The sequence below is a fragment of the Symphalangus syndactylus genome, chromosome 4, assembly GCF_028878055.3.
Source record: "Symphalangus syndactylus isolate Jambi chromosome 4, NHGRI_mSymSyn1-v2.1_pri, whole genome shotgun sequence".
Classification (NCBI taxonomy): Eukaryota; Metazoa; Chordata; class Mammalia; order Primates; family Hylobatidae; genus Symphalangus; species Symphalangus syndactylus.
This window is the reverse complement of record NC_072426.2, coordinates 54270567-54288411: the sequence shown is the minus strand read 5'-3', so window position 1 is coordinate 54288411 and position 17845 is coordinate 54270567. Positions and strand designations below refer to the sequence as shown.

The 17845-nt window shown below is 37.8% G+C and overlaps 1 protein-coding gene across 3 annotated transcripts in view; it reads left to right on the top strand.

Annotated features, from left to right (window-relative positions):
- LOC129480675 (uncharacterized) overlaps positions 1–17845 on the top strand; it is a 499607-nt gene that overhangs the window by 336609 nt on the left and 145153 nt on the right. Inside the window, exon 4 of one of the 3 annotated variants that reach the window (XM_063637949.1) lies at positions 14787–17841. The exons of the other annotated variants lie outside the window; for them this stretch is intronic. Within the exon in view, the coding sequence (XP_063494019.1) occupies positions 14787–14862 (76 nt within the window). The 3' untranslated portion in view covers positions 14863–17841. Of the gene's footprint in view, positions 1–14786; positions 17842–17845 lie in introns of those variants that run through there. 3 annotated transcript variants of the gene reach the window in all.

The following is a 17845-nucleotide window of genomic DNA, read 5'->3' as shown; positions in this document are numbered from 1 at the left end:
CCATTCTCCAGACCCCAGACTGGTGGGTCCACTGACAGCTTGCACCATGCACCTGGAAAAGCCACAGACACTCAATGCCAGCCAGTGATAGTAGCCAGGAGGGAGGCTATACCTTGCAAAGTCACAGGGGTGAAGCTCCCCAAGGCTGTGGGAGCCCACCTCTTGCATTATTGTGACTTGGATGTGAAATATGGAGTCAAAGGAGATCATTTTGGGATTTTAAGGTTTAATGACTGCTCTATTGGATTTCAGACTTGCATGGAGCCTGTGGTCCCTTTGTTTTGGCCAATTTCTCCCATTTGGAATGGCTGTATTTACCCAATGCCTGTACCCCCATTGCATCTAGGAAGTAACTAACTTGCTTTTGATTTTACAGGCTCATAGGCAGAAGAAACTTGCCTTGTCTCAGATGAGACTTTGGACTGTGGACTTTTGAGTTAATGCTGAAATGAGTTAAGACTCTAGGGGACTGTTAGAAAGGCATGATTGGTTTTTAAATGTGAGAATATGAGATTTGGGAGGGGCCAGGGATGGAATGACATGGTTTGGGGCTGTGTTCCCACCCAAATCTCATCTTGAATTGTAGCTTCCATAATTCCCACATGTTGTGGGAGGTACCCAGTGGGAGATAATTGAATCAATGGCAGCCGTTTCCCCCATACTGTTCTCGTGGTAGTGAATAAGACTCAGAAGATCTGATGGTTTTATAAGGAAGAACCCCTTTCATTTGGCTCTCACTCCTGTTGTCTGCCGTCATGCCATGTGAGACATGTCTTTCACCTTCCACCATGATTGTGAGGCCTCTCCAGCCAGGTGGAACTGTAAGTCCATTAAACCTTTTTCTCTTGTAAATTGCCCGGTCTCAGGTATGTCTTCATTAGCGGCATGAAAACAGACTAATACAGACCTAGTTTTATTTTATTTAAAATTTGTGGTCTGTATGTACATCATCATCCATTGAGTGGTCTATGAATTCTAAACACTGATATAAGTTAACAATATATTTTCTTATTGGATGATTAAAGAATATTAAGCTTTCCCAGCAACTAGAATGAAATAGACTATAATTACTAATCAGTCACTTACAATGTGGTTTTAAATGCTATTTAATGACCAGCATTAAACTCATTTTAATCACTCATTTTAACAACCTATTTCCAATGCTTCCTCACTTCTATTAGAAAAAACTTAAAATTTCTATTACTATGAACTTTATTCAAATCTAAGCCTAGAAGTTCATCTTAAAAGAGAAATCTGTATGCTTTGCATCATGGAAACCCTATTCTCCATTGACACTTTGAAGATAAACAACTGATTTTCAGTAAACCAAATGCGACAATTGTGGTTCACAGTCATAAGCTATTAAAATATCATACCACCATCTAGGTGGCACTTCTAGGTACTTGCATGCTCAAATTGTTTTATATTACAAAAATTCAGAAACTATTAATTTTTTAAACCTATAAAAAACTATCAATATAAAGCATTTATCTATCAATGCATTTTCTCAGTTTGAAACTACTTAGCTCTAGTCATTATTTCTAGTTGACATAACACTAGATTTCAGATGCTGTGGATGTAGAAACTAGAAATACCATGGCTACTTCTGCTTCACTTCTTGCCTTCACTTTCCACACTAAGGTAGCAGCTCAAGGAGGTCCCAGCAATGCTACACCCTGATTACAAGCATCCTGGAGCTCTTCTGGGGAGAATATATGTTCTGGAAGATCCATTTGAAGTCATGCCATCTTTCTTTTGAAGTACAGACTTCTGTATGACAAATAACAAAGACAAATAAAGTTTTAACACTGCAATAGAAGCAGCAAAGTGTTCTAAATATATCTTCTGACCTGTTATTCTTTTTTACCAAAATGGTTATGATGGAATAAAAGCCTTTGCGGTAGTGTGGTCTTAAATCACCCACACTCTTCCCGTGTCATCATCCTTGAGCTATGGCCATAACACTTTCATGCCTTTACTAGAAAAATATTTTCCTTTCCTAATTCTGTCCCTTAGGCATCATTTCCAAAGCTTCACATTTGCAGAAATGATTCCTTCTAAAAAAGAAATCTAATTAAACCATTTATAATATTCCCCTCACCCCCAAAGAGCAGAATAACAAATTAACTCTGTGGTCTACCATATGGTTGATAGATGGGAAATAAAGATGTAGAGTCATTTATTTTAGCTGCAGACTTGGGAATGGAACACTGGTTGGGCTACAGGCCAAGAGTTTTCAGAGATGATAGCTTATAGGATGTGGGGAAACCCAGTATAGAAACATCTACTTCTATGTCCAAAGGGATAGAATTCTCTGTCTTCCACCCCAAATCACACCAATAACCCGAACTGAGAAATCTAACATGGTATGATATCACAAAACATATGTTTGATTGGCTTTGAAAGATAAAATTAATGTTGCAATATGATGGCAAATTTCATAATCATCTTATTATGAGAGAATGAAATTAGCCAAAAAGTATGACAATAAGCCCATGAAAAATACATGATACAAAGAAGTGTAAATGATTTGCTAATTCAGTTAATGTTTATAAATAAAAAACTGAATGCCATAGTTTGTCACTTGTTTGCTGGATTTTATGATTACTTTAAATGTGAAGGTAAATGTTGGGATGGCTGATTAAGAAACACAGAAATCTAATTGGTTTCATAGTTTATTGTTCTCTAGAATATAATTCTTATTATTCAAATCACAAACACAGACAGACTTAATTTCCTTGCCATGAAAATAACTTTTACATAATTGTTCAATCAACATTAAAATTCAGAATTCTCCCACTTGCTAGTTTATTTTGAAGTTTAGTTTAGAAACTGTATTTCCTTATGGAGAAAAGAAAAATGTTTTAATCCTTTTAAAAATACAATAAATATACTGAATACAAGCCTGTCTATCACAGGTAAAAAGATAAACCAAAATACATGAAAATCCCACTAAAATTATAATACATGTCAAAAAGCATTATTATTTGTGAAACAAGTGACCAAGGAACCATCACTGAGGGTTACCCAGGTTAAATTTATATAAGGGAAGAAATTGAACTAGGCTTTAAAAGAGGATTGGATGAAAAGGGTAGAAAGAGGAGACTAGATGTGATGAGCAATATAATGCCAAGGAATTTCAGTGGCTTAGCAGAGAAAAGTTTGTTTCTTGCTCTCATATCACAGTACAAAGCTGGTGTTCTTAGTTGCTTTCCACTCTGTGGTTATACAGAGACCAAGGGGCCTTTCACTTATCACTCTGCTATCCTTTAGGACCTTATAATTGTTTGAAATAGGTAGAATAAGCAAGGAAAAGCACCTACAAAAAGAGGCATAGACTTCTTAAAAGCCTTGATATAGACCTGGCACACATAACTTCTACTCACATTCTGTGGATGAAAACTAGTCATGCAGCCACTCCTAAGTGCATAGGAAATGTACTCTCTGGCTAGACACTCACTTCCCAGTGACACAGAAAGAGACATGCACATGTGTGAGTGTAAGCAACTAAATGTTGGTGTTACATTGGTCTCTGCCTTTGATTCTCCTTCCATTTCTGTCTGCATGCTCTTCCCCAAGAAAGAGAAATTGATTAATCTTCTAAATATAATAGTCTGTATTCTTTTTAGCTAAGAATTTTCTGGAGATCGAGATCTGTAAATCTACTGCTTGCTAAACCTATCTTTCCACTTGGGTATCCTACAGACATCTGAAATACAATTTGTACAAATGGGTATCACCAGCTTCTTTCCAAAGTCTGTTCTCAGGCCATATTTTCTATCCACTGAATGGATCCACCATCTTACTAATTGCTCAAGCCATAAATGGTGAAGACATAGTTGACAACTCCCAATCTCTTGCCCTTTTTTGAAACCATGTGTCCTATCCTTCTTCTCATCCCTATTTCTTTATTTTTTCCATGGATTACTGCAAGAACATTCTGACTGACCTCCTTGATGTCATTCTAGATGCCCTTCAATTCAACCATCATAATTTTCTCAGGGTGAAAATTTCAAAATGTCTATCGTATCTTGTTAATCTTCTGTTAAATCTCATAAGATAAAATTTAAACACTTAGCTTGGCACACCAAGTTCAGCCTCTACTTAATTTTTTAGTCTCTTTTTCCATTAGGTTCCAATGTGTTCACCTAGCTAGGGTAATTCCTAAGTGCATGTTTCCATGTATCTTTTCCTCTTTCAATAAAAGCTCTTCCTTCTCTTCCTTCTCCCTGCCTCTGCCAGCTGTTCAAGGATCTGCCTATCTCAAGGATCATTTCTCCTAGGAAGAGTTACCCTACCATACGTCCTGAGATTGGGGTAGTGTGCTTACCCCAATGCCTACTGACTTTTTCCTTATTGTTCTCCTATGACTATGTCCTAATTGTTTACTTGTTTATCTCCTGATTCTGAACCCATTGGAATAGCCTAGGAAATTTTAAGAAATACCAATGAGCAGCTCTCATTCCACATCAATGAAATCAGAATCTTCAGAATGTTTTAAAGGCTTTACTAGTGATTCTAATATGCAGCCATGGGTAAAAACTACTGTTGAAGGTAATTAAGCATTGGGCACTGCTATAAGGCATTAACTAATGAAAGACTCATGAAAAAGAGGAAGAGAGAACAAAAGAGGAAGGAATGAAGGAAAGAAGGAAGAACATTTATTAAAACTAGATTACAGAAGAGGAAGAATAGAAATAAATATTTACTAAATATTTAGTCCCAGGTATTACACTGCATGATTTAAATATTGTACTAAATAATTTGAAGTTTATCACAGCCAGTGGCAAAGCCCTTCAATATTTCTTGAACTCCCTTAAATACTACACTGAAATAATCATTTTGGTTTTAAAAACACGAATTATTGTTAGTGTACTAGATGAACTCAAACAAAGTACAAATAGAATGAAACCAGCAAAAAGTATTAAAAGCTTAATAACAGTATTAATTGAATCAGAATGATAACATAGTTTGCTTTTTATTAATAAATGAGTCTATTATTCCCCGGTATACATTTCACCAAAGTCTTTTTAACACCAATTTATATGCATGACTTTGTCTCACCCAGTTCTTATGTGTAATGGCACACGCATTTACATTTGTCTCTAAAAGTTTGTAAGCAACTGTGCAGATTAGGTAGATAGAGTAAAATCATTGTTGCCTCATGTGAGCACATGAGTCCTGCAGGTGGAATACTGAGAAAGCAAACACTTGAAATGGAACAATAAAAAAGTAAAAGAAAAGAAAATTTTAAAGTGTTTCTGATTTCAGTAAGACATATGATATTTAAATATTAATTTTAAAATTCCAGAAAGATGATTGGCATTTAATATTTGTTGAGTTGCTATTTCAAATCTTTTCTAATGTTTTAGATTGATTAATTTAAAGGTCAAAAGAAATCAATGTTGATATGTTCAAACACAAAGCCTGAAGCCTGTATCCAACAAATTATAAAAGTCTAAGTAGATAAAAAGAAAATATAAAATATTGATATTATGAGGAAATGACTATTGGACCTCAACTACAGCTTGCTCTTTATTTCAAATTCTCTAACTGATAGGAATAAAAACCACAGTATTCTACTGTTGAGCCACTGGATCAAAGCTGAAAGCCATCCTACCATAGGACTTTCCAGATAAGAGATAAGGGAGCATATGACTCCCCTATTTGTTGAATCCACACTGAGCTGTGGTTTTTGACACTTGCTACCCAATTGTTTCCTGCAAATTCTGAACAGATACTACAAATACTTTTTATTCCAGCCTCATGATGGTGTTGATATTCTCAATAGTCATATCTAATTATAAAGCTGGATCTCTTTGTACATAAAGGTGGAGGGAGATCTAATAATTCAAATATCAATAACTCTTTCAGTGGTCAGAATGATCAAGGCATGGCTACTTTATTGAAAAGTAAGTTAATTTGGCAGTTATCATATGCTATATACTTCCCTGTCGTTTTTCAAAGTAAAGGTAGAGACATATTTGCTTTTCCCATGGTTGATTCAATTAATGAAATATATAAAATCTTCAACACAAGGAAACAAAGAGATGAAATGTCAGGTTGTACTGGAAATGTAGAAGTATGCTAAATAAATAATAAATATGGTGTATTTACTATCCAACGTATTTGTTTACCAAGGAAAAAGACATATGTATTTGCATATGTATTACATTCTTCAACTCACAGCCTTATTATTTCCGTAAGTGTGTGATCACCAGTGTTCCTGCAGCAATATCCCAAGAATGCTTGAAGTTGGGCAACAGATAAATCTGTAGGATGGATTTTGAAAAATCAGAGTTTCTGTTGACCTCTGCTTAAGCAAATTTCTTTCTAATATTATTCCCAACAAAAATGCCACATAGATCCTTATTTTTCTTTTTCTATTGTTTGCTGAATTCACACATTATATAACTGACTTCCCTAAATGTGTATACAACATACCTAGATATAGAAGTATCTTTTAATTCATTTCCTTCTTTTCTGAAATGACATGACATTTAGGGAACATATATCTAATTATTATCTGTTATGAATACCTTCATTAAGCCTCAGCAAAATATTGTCAAAAATAAGTATAAAATTTCAATTTCATACATAGTTTTAGGTTATATCTATTAGACAGCCTGCAAAATAGGAAAAGGTGATGCCAGCTTATTTTTTTCTTTTTTGTTACCCAAAAGAAAGATACAAAGAATGACCAGTTATGTTTAAAAGAAAAACAAAGAAGCCAGTGATTTGACTACTTCTGCTCTCTGTTATCTATCCACTACCTGCACTGGACAACCTCCTGAGCTTACCAGATTGTCTACTGGAGGAAGCTGTTTCATCAACTATCCTTTTTATTATGCAAATGCAAGTAAATATATGACAATGTATGGGATTTAATCCAAAATACACTAGAACCTTCCTCAGGCTTATTCATTTATCTTGATATACTTGGGAATAGCTCTCAGAGGTCTGACTTAGGGGGAAGGTAGAGGTTGAAAGAACAGTTTTGTGTGGTAGTATTGGGTTCCCTCAGAGCACAGCAATCTCAGGTTACCTTTTATTTTTATTTTATTTTATTTATTTTATTTTATTTTTTGAGATGGAGTCTTGCTCTGTCGCCGAGGCTGGAGTGCAGTGGCGCGATCTCGGCTCACTGCAAGCTCTTCCTCCCGGGTTCACGCCATTCTCCTGCCCCAGCCTCCCGAGTACCTGGGACTACAGGTGGCCGGCACTGTGCCTGGCTAATTTTTTGTATTTTTTTTTAGTAGAGACGGGGTTTCACCGTGGTCTCGATCTCCTGACCTCGTGATCTGCCCAGCTTGGCCTCCCAAAGTGCTGGGATTACAGGTGTGAGCCACCGTGCTTGGCCTTTTTTTTTTTTTTTTTATTAATTGATGAATTTGTGACTCATCACTGTGCCAAAATAAACAGAATAATGGACTTTCATTCATAATTTGAGTGGGTCTCACCGCAGGATTTTCCTCTGCCTTGAAAGCTGCTTCTGTAGAGCTTCTCTTTGCTCACTGCTGTTCGTCATCCACAGCCCAGAAACCCCTGGACACCTCAAATGGCAACCCCTGCATCCAGCACTTCTATTCCATTATTCTTCTTGCTTTTTTTCACAGTAATAAGTACTACCTGAAGTTATTTGACTCATCTTTTGCCTTGGCTATTGTCTGTCTCCTATGATTAGAATGTGGGCTACAGGGGAGCAAGTATGTTATATGGTCCAATTTTTACAGAGCTGAAACCTCCACATCTGTGGTTTCAGGAGATCTCATATTCCTCCAAGATTCTAGCAGTCAAGACCATCTGGGACTGCCTCTAGCACAATGACTAGAGGCATTCTCTAGTCAGTTAGAAAAGCTACCTTCTATGGGTAAATTTTTCACAAAGGCATCCCCTTTTGGTGAGATGACCCCATGGACACAAAGCTTGGGAAGTAACCTGAGCTGTTGTACAGAGTAGAAAAGTGTACCTCTTCCTCTGGGCATTCCCCGTGCTAGGATGCTCCACTGGTTGGGGAATCTGCACAGTCGCATAAGCAATGGCTGTGGTCCTATGCTTGCTGTAGCTGCCATTATCACCAAGACATTGGGACATTGTGGGGAGTCAGGGAATCACATTCAAACTTAGAGAAGGGAGCCAGTTGTATTGGTGGAACCTAGGTCCACACTTAACCTCTCCCTCATCTCTAACTCTTATAATGACAAGAACTGTGTCCTATTCCTTTCTAATTCGCCATTGCCTAGCACAGCATCCCAAAGTGTTAAAGAAATATAAATTGATGTTGTTAAAGGGAGGATTGGGGTGACGGAAGTAGGGTCAATGCAGAAAACAAAAAGAAAGGAACAGAGAAAGACAGGAAGAACATGAGTAAAGGTAGAGTCCCATAGACATTAAAAGGACTTGACTTGCTCACAGGGAAATATATTAGAACTACCTCAAATAATCACACAGCCACAGGTGTCCCTGGTCTTGAGAATCATCAACACAGCTTTATTGAACCTGGGAGATGGAGGTTGCAGTGAGCCAAGATCACGCCACTGCACTCCAGCCTGGGTGACAGAATGAGACTCCGTCTCAAAAAATAAATAAATAAATAATAAATAAAATAAATAAAAACAGGTGATTGATCGCAAAGTATAGTCACATTTTTGTTTAATAATTATATATTCTAAATTTAGATTGTATATATATATATAATTTTAAAAATAATACACATTGGAAAAATATATTATCCCTAGTTTTTCAACATTTTTGCAAAAAATTCAATTAAATTTTAGTGATATTCTGAGGTATACATTCCTAGTTATGTGCTAGGATATTTAGTGATATTCTGAGGTACACATTCCTAGTTATGTGCTAGGATAAACTACTATAAGTGGAATTACTGGATCAGTTTCTCTTCTCCTTTCTTCTTCTCTCCTACTTCTTCTTCTTTTTCTTCATAATTTCTTATTTGCAGAGAGCTAGTAATCAAATAACCTCATTACTAAATATGTATTTACAAGGAAAATGATCACTCTGATGCAAAGTAAATTTTGCAAGAGCAAATAATAAAAGAATTTAGGACTTACACAGATGTTCTTCCAGTGTGTACAAGGCCCTGTAGCAGAACAGACCACGGCTTTTTGAGAAGCTGAAAGAGGGCTGAGTGAGAGTTGCTCAGAAAGAAGCATGCAGAGTGTTATGATGTATGTCTAGAGAGATGCATGGAAACCAGATCATGCAGTGGCTTCTGGACCATGTTAAGGGTTTTGTTCTTTATTCTAAAAGTAACAAGAAGTAGCTGATGTCTTGGGGCATTCAACATGAGAATGGTATTTCAAAAAGCTTACTCATGCTGCAATACAAACTACTTTGGGGAAAGTTTAGAATGGCAGATGTGGACACCAATTCATAATGAATGTATTTGATTCATATTTAGAAAGCAAATTGACAAAACAAAGTGAAAGACTGGATATGGGAAGTGAGGGAGAAGGAGATATCAATGTTGATGACTGGAATTTTACTTTATGGAATTAGATGGATACTAATCCAATGACTCAAATATGGAATATAGGATGACATCTATTGTTAAGTAGGTAATTGTATGAAAGGAAGAGTCTGGGGCTCAGGGGAGAGGATTAGACTAGAGATAGATTTGTGTGGGAGTGTTAGGTGTACAGATAGTGATTGAGTCTATGGGAGTTGATGAGATTGCCCAAGGACTGAATAGAAGGGGACACATGAAGAGAATCTTGGCTTGAATCTTGAGGACATCCAACATTTACTGACTGAATAAAGAAGAAAAGGCCAGTAAAGAAGATGGAGAAAGAGAGGAGGAAAAGAAAATGACAAAGGTGTTCTGAGTAATAAAGACTATAAAGAGGTGAAAAAATGACGGAAAATGAAAATAGAATTTAAAGCCATGAATATTACTGATGACCTAGTTGCATAGCACTTCAGGAGAGATGAAAAGAGAAGTCCAATTGGTATTACTGGGAAGTGAGTGAGAGTTGAGAAAATAGTGCGTAGAGATAATTAGTAGAAGAAATTTGGTTGGGAACAGAGGAGGGGAAACACAGTATCTGGAGCATTATATGGGTTCTTAATTTTTATTTTTTTTATTTTTTTTTTATTTTTGAGACGGAGTCTTTCTCTGTCCCCCAGGCTGGAGTGCAGTGGCGCGATCTCGGCTCACCACAACCTCCACCTCCTGGGTTCACGCCATTCTCCTGCCTCAGCCTCCCGAGTAGCTGGGACTACAGGCGCCCGCCAACACGCCCGGCTAATTTTTTGCATTTTTAGTAGAGACGGGGTTTCACCGTGTTAGCCAGGATGGTCTCGATCTCCTGACCTCGTGATCCGCCCGCCTCGGCCTCCCAAAGTGCTGGGATTACAGGCTTGAGCCACTGCGCCCGGCCGGTTCTTAATTATTTATGTATTGACTTCAGATCAAGATATTTGATTAAGCTTATTATTTACTATAAGGAACAAATTAATGTCAAGCAGTGAAAGAAAAATTGATAATATGAGGAGCCTGGGGAGACTCCACAGTACAGGAAAGGCATTGGTCTTAAAAAGAGAGGCAATTCAGTGTTTTACTTTGTAAGCCTCTCTTCACATATGTATTATATATTGCAGCTGACTCCATATTAAACAGTTGTATCTCCTTAAGCTGTGATTCTATTACTCTTAAATCTTTAATGCCATCAAGGTTAGAAACTCAGAAAAATAGATGTAAAAAATCCACAGAAAATTTTTGGAATTTTCTATCCATCTATTACACTTTTCCCCTGGGGATTTAGTAGTTATCTTACAGGCAGAATAAGTTACTGCCCAGAAACTTTTAGTTTAGTTTTTAATCATTGGTCAACCACAGTTAATCTCAGACTTAGATACACACAGAATTTACTAAGTGAGATTGTGTATATCCCATCGCACCCTCTACAACACCACATATTATATTTGGTTTTTCATTTTTTTTTTTTTTTTTTTTTTTTTTGAGACAGAGTCTCGCTCTGTCACCCAGGCTGGAGTGCAGTGGCGCAATCTCGGCTCACTGCAAGCTCCGCCTCCCGGGTTCACGCCATTCTCCTGCCTCAGCCTCTCTGAGTAGCTGGGACTACAGGCGCCCGCCACCACGCCCGGCTAATTTTTTGTATTTTTAGTAGAGACGGGGTTTCACCATGGTCTCGATCTCCTGACCTCGTGATCCGCCCGCCTTGGCCTCCCAAAGTGCTGAGATTACAAGCGTGAGCCACCACGCCCAGCCTTGGTTTTTCATTTTTGTCAGCTTGACGGACACTTCCTCATCTTCACTTCAATTAATACCGTTTTTTTTTCCACTTTAACACAGAATTTAGAGTGGAAGAAGCTTTAAATATCTTTCATTTTCCTTCTAAGTAATAGTTAACATTTCCAGGTCTTCCTTATGTTGAATCAATACGAATGAAATGTTTCAGCCTTAGCCAGAGTGAACCTATATTTTACCCTCTTAGCAAGTACCTGTCCTGTAGAGACAAAATATTTTAAAAATATAACACCAGTTAGAATGGCGATCATTAAAAAGTCAGGAAACAACAGGTGCTGGAGAGGATGTGGAGAAATAGGAACACTTTTACACTGTTGGTGGGACTGTAAACTAGTTCAACTATTGTGGAAGTCAGTGTGGCAATTCCTCAGGGATCTAGAACTAGAAATACCATTTGATCCAGCCATCCCATTACTGGGTATATACCCAAAGGATTATAAATCATGCTGCTATAAAGACACATGCACACGTATGCTTATTGTGGCACTGTTCACAATAGCAAAGACTTGGAACCAACCCAAATGTCCAACAATGATAGACTGGATTAAGAAAATGTGGCACATGTACAGCATGGAATACTATGCAGCCATAAAAAATGATGAGTTCATGTCTTTTGTAGGGACATGGATGAAGCTGGAAACCATCATTCTCAGCAAACTATCACAAGGACAAAAAGCCAAACACTGCATGTTCTCACTCATAGGTGGGAATTGAACAATGAGAACACATGGACACAGGAAGGGGAACATCATACACCGGGGCCTGTTGTGGGGTGGGGGGGGGGGGGAGGGATAGCATTAGGAGATATACCTAGTGCTAAATGACGAGTTAATGGGTGCAGCACACCAACATGGCACATGTATACATATGTAACAAACCTGCATGTTGTGCACACGCACCCTAAAACTTAAAGTATAATAATAATAAAATAAATAAAACCATAACTTCATAAAAAAAGAATATTTTAAGACAGTAAATAAAATTTACAAGATGAAAAAAATATGACACCTTCATTTAAAAAAATCACAAATTTCCTTATAAAATTCTGTATATTTTATGAAGGACTTTGAAATCATCATGTCCTATTCACATTTTTTATCCCTAATGCCTAGTGATATTCAACAATTTGTGTTAAACATATCAGTGAATGAATGAATGGTTTGTGAGTTGTTATGTCTAAATTGACATGGTTCTTGAAAAATGAACATGATGGTATTATTTCAGATTATTACTTTAATGGACCACTAATATAAATACTTAAAATATAAAATCATTCATTCTTACAATATTCTGTAGATATTATTAATCCAATTGGAAAAATGAGAAAATTGAGGCCTAGAGGCTTTATGTAAGCAATGTTAGTTTATTCAGATAGTAACAAGGGAACCTGGAAGTCGATTGTATATCTGACTCCAAAGTACATGATCTTTGCCATGTCACAAATGGTGATATATGTGTTTGGTCATAAAAACTCGCAACAATGAGTATATTTATTTCCTATCATTAACTTCTACCCAGACAGATCTGCGGGACAGAGACACTATAATTTTAGGCATTTTACTTGGATTTATCTTCTAGAGACAGCTATTCGATTTTCTCTATGCATGGTGTACTACTATAGAGGTATGAAAAAATGGGTCTTCAAGTAAGTTTTTTCTTGGAAAAAATAGAACTATATTTTAAGGCATTTAAGTACTAGTGTTAGCTTATTATGCTAAAAATGTTGTAACTGAGTCAGAAACAATTCTATGTAAGCACAATATAAAAATTTGATAATAACTAAATAGTTGTCTGACCCCAAATATTTAACTCTAAGAAATCTAATTCTGGCTTTATTCCAAGGTGATTTGGGAAGAGCTCACCCTGAATTCTGCTATTAACTAAGAGTCATTTTTTTTTTTTTTTTTTTTCTGAAGTACACTGTAGAACACCATCCTAATCTGGGACATCAGGGCAACTTGGCAATGATAAAAAGCATACACAGGCAACTTTCTGATCATTCAATGGCCTTCCTGTGACCTAGCCACAACCACTCTATTAATCTACTTTATCGTGGGGATTAGTAGTGAAAAATCCTCATCCTTCCAGTGGGCACATCTGTTCCTAACTTTTCTTATCTCTCCATGTTCATTCCACGCAGTGCATCTATTCTTCATCAGCCATGAATATCTCTGCTTTCGAGAAGAAACATTTTCTGTCATTTTATTTCCATAGAAATTTTTTAAAATAAAAAATATTGCTCTTCTCTCCTGTCTTATATATACTTCCAAATACATAGCATATTTGAGTTTCCTCAAAGAACACAACATACTGCTTTTCTGAGTAAGTTTTACAGCTGTGCAGCATTTACCAAGAGAAATCTGCTGTTTAAAGTTATGAGTGATGCCCACCAGAGCACCACTTTTATACATGCTCTAAATAAATGCATGAATGTTTCTTGCTAGCATCTAAGATCAATGAGATGTTTCACAAAATAATTCATGCTAGAGGCAATCTCTTTACCTCTGACTCAGGCACACTTAAAAGCAAGAAGGAGGTGCGTTGGGTCTGTTTGATGGGGCGCCTGTCTTCTTCCCGCAGCCTGACTCAAGCTGGGAACTGTGGTATAGGGAGCAAGGCCAGCTCATCCACACACTCCCTTCTCTCAAGTTCAGTCTAGGGGTCATACCAAAGGAAGGAGCTCCATGTTTCTACTTCTTCTCTGGTCTCTGAATACAGATAAAAGTCTTCTAACTTCAATTATAGTGACAAATAAACAGAAAATACACACCAAAAAAACCACTAACCACTTCTGAATGACATATTTATTTTTAAGATTCATTTTTTTAAATTAAATACTTATTTTTACTAGTTTCCACAATGTTTGAGTGAGATAGAATATTATTTACTTATGTTTTAAATATTATTTTAAAATTAGGAATATGTTGTTCTCTACATTTAATAATAGTATAAAAAAGGAGAAAGACATTATTGAAGACATCTTTGCTTTCATAGTTCAGATTTTTATATTCTTATAAGTAGCTAAAAATAAGGTTATAATGGAAATACTGGTGACTTTTTGGCTAAGCACTTCATGTGAGATTTGAGATTACATATATGTATGTGGGTGTGAATGTATATATGTGCGTATGTGTGCATATATACATATATGTATACACACATGCACATATATAATACATTCATATATACACTAAAATGTCAGCTACAAAGTAGCTTTTGATTATTTGTTTTTTTAAATGGCCAAAAACTAATACAAGCTTTTATATGACCAAGGAGCTCTTTTACAAATGCACGGGTTTATCATAAAGACACCAACACACTCCATGGTAAGTCTTCTACAGCAAGTCAGGCTCACAGCTGAACTTGGTTTGGAGTTTGTTGGGCTGGAGTATTTTGATAAATGGAGATAAACGATTAAAATTGTTCAGTCTTTCTAAGCCTTAGCAAAATATGACAGTGTATATGTCTCCAAACAGATTTATGTTTACTCTTACAGCTGGCTGTTCATAGCTGCACCATTCCTTGGGGAGGTCTGCAGATCTACAGAGGATAAGAGTGTTTCACAGCTGTAAGAGATTTAGATCCTTTAAAAGTACTGCTGGAGCTCCAGCAAACCAACGTTTCAAAAGAAAGTAAAGCTATGTGGTGTTCATAAGCTTCCCAGCCTTCACCTGGGGAAGCTCACCTGTCAAAGCCTGCTTACTAAAAATTTCACTGAATTGCTGGCTGACATTACAAAACGTCTAAAATGTCATCATGTGTAGCAAACAAATCCCTGCATTTCCGCGTGTTGTTCCTGGGGCAAGTGAACAGCGAAAGGCAACAACATACTGAATAAATGCATGTTCATCAAGAAGTTCAGTTGTCTGTGAGGAAGATGTGATGTGGGAGGAAGTGGCTATATCATTGTTATAGGAGGGGAAGGCTGGGGGAGGAATAAGGGAGGAAGGCAACTGTCTGTTGGATGTCTCTTATGTACCAGCAAGGTTGACTCCCTGTCCCATACCCTAGTCTGTGGTGGGTCCAGCACTCTGCGGTGAGAACAAACAAGAAAGGAAGGAGAGATGGCCAAGCAGCAGGCTGCCTGCATTCATTATACTTCTACACAACCAGAAGAGAAAAGAGCATCTCCATATTCCTAGCCCTGGTTCATTTCTGGATTTCCTTTCAAGCAGAGAGGCAACTGCAGGGACCAGGCAAGTTGGCTATATTACTACACAGTTTGCAGTTTAACATTGACACTGACTGGGGTTAGCAAAAGAAGAGACAAAGCAGGCAACCAGTAGGACTCATTTCTCCTGTAGAAGGCAATTTGATCAATGTATACACATCATATTTTTGCTTCATGATCTCATTCTTAATCTGTACCACAAGTGATTCCCAAACTTATATTAGAACTTCTTCCTTTTTAATCTTATAATAATTTATTGTTTGGAAGCAACAATAGCTTCCAAACACTGAGTCCCTGAATTAGGAGTGTTTAATTACCAGGCAGTGCAGGAGGATTGCAGGCTTCTGTTGCTGTGGAAGAACCTTAGCCTAGCCACTGATAGCATGGCTAAGAACAGAAGAGAGTACACACTCGATGCAGGCAAGCAGATTCCAAAGAGAAGGGGCAATGGCTAACCTGCTTGTCACCGTGCATTAACCATTCCTACAAGATATTCTTCTTTCTGTGAGGGTAGGTAAATAAAGGAAACATCAGAAATTACTCCATGCCACCCACATCCAAATATAATTTCTATAGTAGATAGAGAAATCCATTTTCTGAGGAGAAATTCAAACCCGCTTCTTGCATAAGTAACCATTGGCCAAATGTTAATCACCAAGACAATGAAGAAAATGTCTCCAGCTCCTGTCAGAGGTCCTCATGGCAGCCCCTCCCATCACAGGCCTTGAGGCCCAGGGGGAGAAAATGGTTTCTTGGGCTGGGCCAAGGGTCTTGCTGCTTTGTGCAATCTTGGAACTTGGTGCCCTGCCTCCCAGCTGTGGCTAAAAGGGGCCTACATACAGCTCAGGCCATTGCTTCAGAGGCTGCAAACCCCAAGCCTTGGAAGCTTACACGTGGTGTTGGGTCTGTGGATGCACAGAAGTCAAGAACTAAGGTTTGGGAACCTCCACCTAGATTTCAGAGGATGTACAGAAATGACTGGATGTTCAGGCAGAAGTTTGCTGCAGGGCTGGAGCCTTCATGGAGAACCTCTGCTGGGGCAGTGTGGAAGGGAAATGGGGGTCAGAGCCCCCAGATACAGTCCCCACTTGGGCACTGCTTAGTGGAGCTGTGAGAAGAGGGCCACCATTCTCCAGACCCCAGAATGCTATATCCACCAACTGTTTGCACCATGCACCTGGAAAAGCTTCAGACAATCAATGCCAGCCCGTGAAAGCAGCCACAAGGTGGGATGTACCCTGCAAAGCCACAGGGGTGAAGCTGCCCAAGACCATGGGAACCCACCTCTTGCATCAATATGACCTGGATGTGAGATATGGAGTCAAAGGAGATTGTTTTAGAGCTTTGATATTTAACTGCCTCCCTGGGTTTTGGATTTACTTGGGGCCTGTAACTCCTTTGTTTTGACCAATTTCTCTCATTTGGAGTGGTTGTACTTACCCAATCCTTGTGCCCCCATTGTACCTAGGAAATAACTTTCTTTCTTTTGATCTTACAGGCTCATAGGTGAAAGGGACTTGCCTTGTCTCAGATGAGACTTTGGACTTGGACTTTTGCGTGAATGCTGGAATGAATTAAGACTTTGGGGAACTGTTGGGAAGGCATGATTGATTTTGAAATGTGAAAGCGACACAAGATTTGAGAGGGGCCAGGTGCAGAATAATGCAGTTAGGCTTTGTGTCCCCACCCAAATCTTATCTTGGATTATAATACCCATAATCCCTTCATGTCAAGGGAGAGACCAAGTAGAGGTGGTTGAGTCATGGGGACAGTTCCCCCATGTTGTTGCCATGATAATGAGTGAGTTCTCATGAGATCTGATGGTTTTATAAGGGACTCTTCTCCCTTTGCTTGGCAATTCTCCTTCCTGCCTCCTTGTGAAGAAGGTGCTTTGTTTCCCCTTTACTTTCCACCGTTATTGTAAGTTTACTGAGGCCTCCCCAGCCATGCTGAACTGTGAGTCTATTAAACCTCTTTCCTTTTTAAATTACACAGTCTCAGGCAGTTCTTTATAGCAGTAAGAAAACTGACTAATACAACTGGAATCCAAAATCAGGCATATATACCCTTGAATAGGGATAAAAATAGTAATCAAAAGAATTGTACAGCACCTGAAAAAGGCTGGTGCAAAGAAAATGTATCCCAGAGATAATATGGCTATGACACAGGAATATCTAGGTGCAAAGTGTGCTTAGTTAACAATTTTTTTCTTTCTCTTTACATCTGATTAAACAGACACATGTTTATTTGTACTGTGTTTTGGAAAAGAATCAAAACCATTCTAATATTTCTGCTTGGGATTTTTTTTCCCCAAAAAATGTTCTCTGAAGCTTTATTGTTGGATTGGCAATATCCATTAAATAAAAATCATTTGAAATAGTACC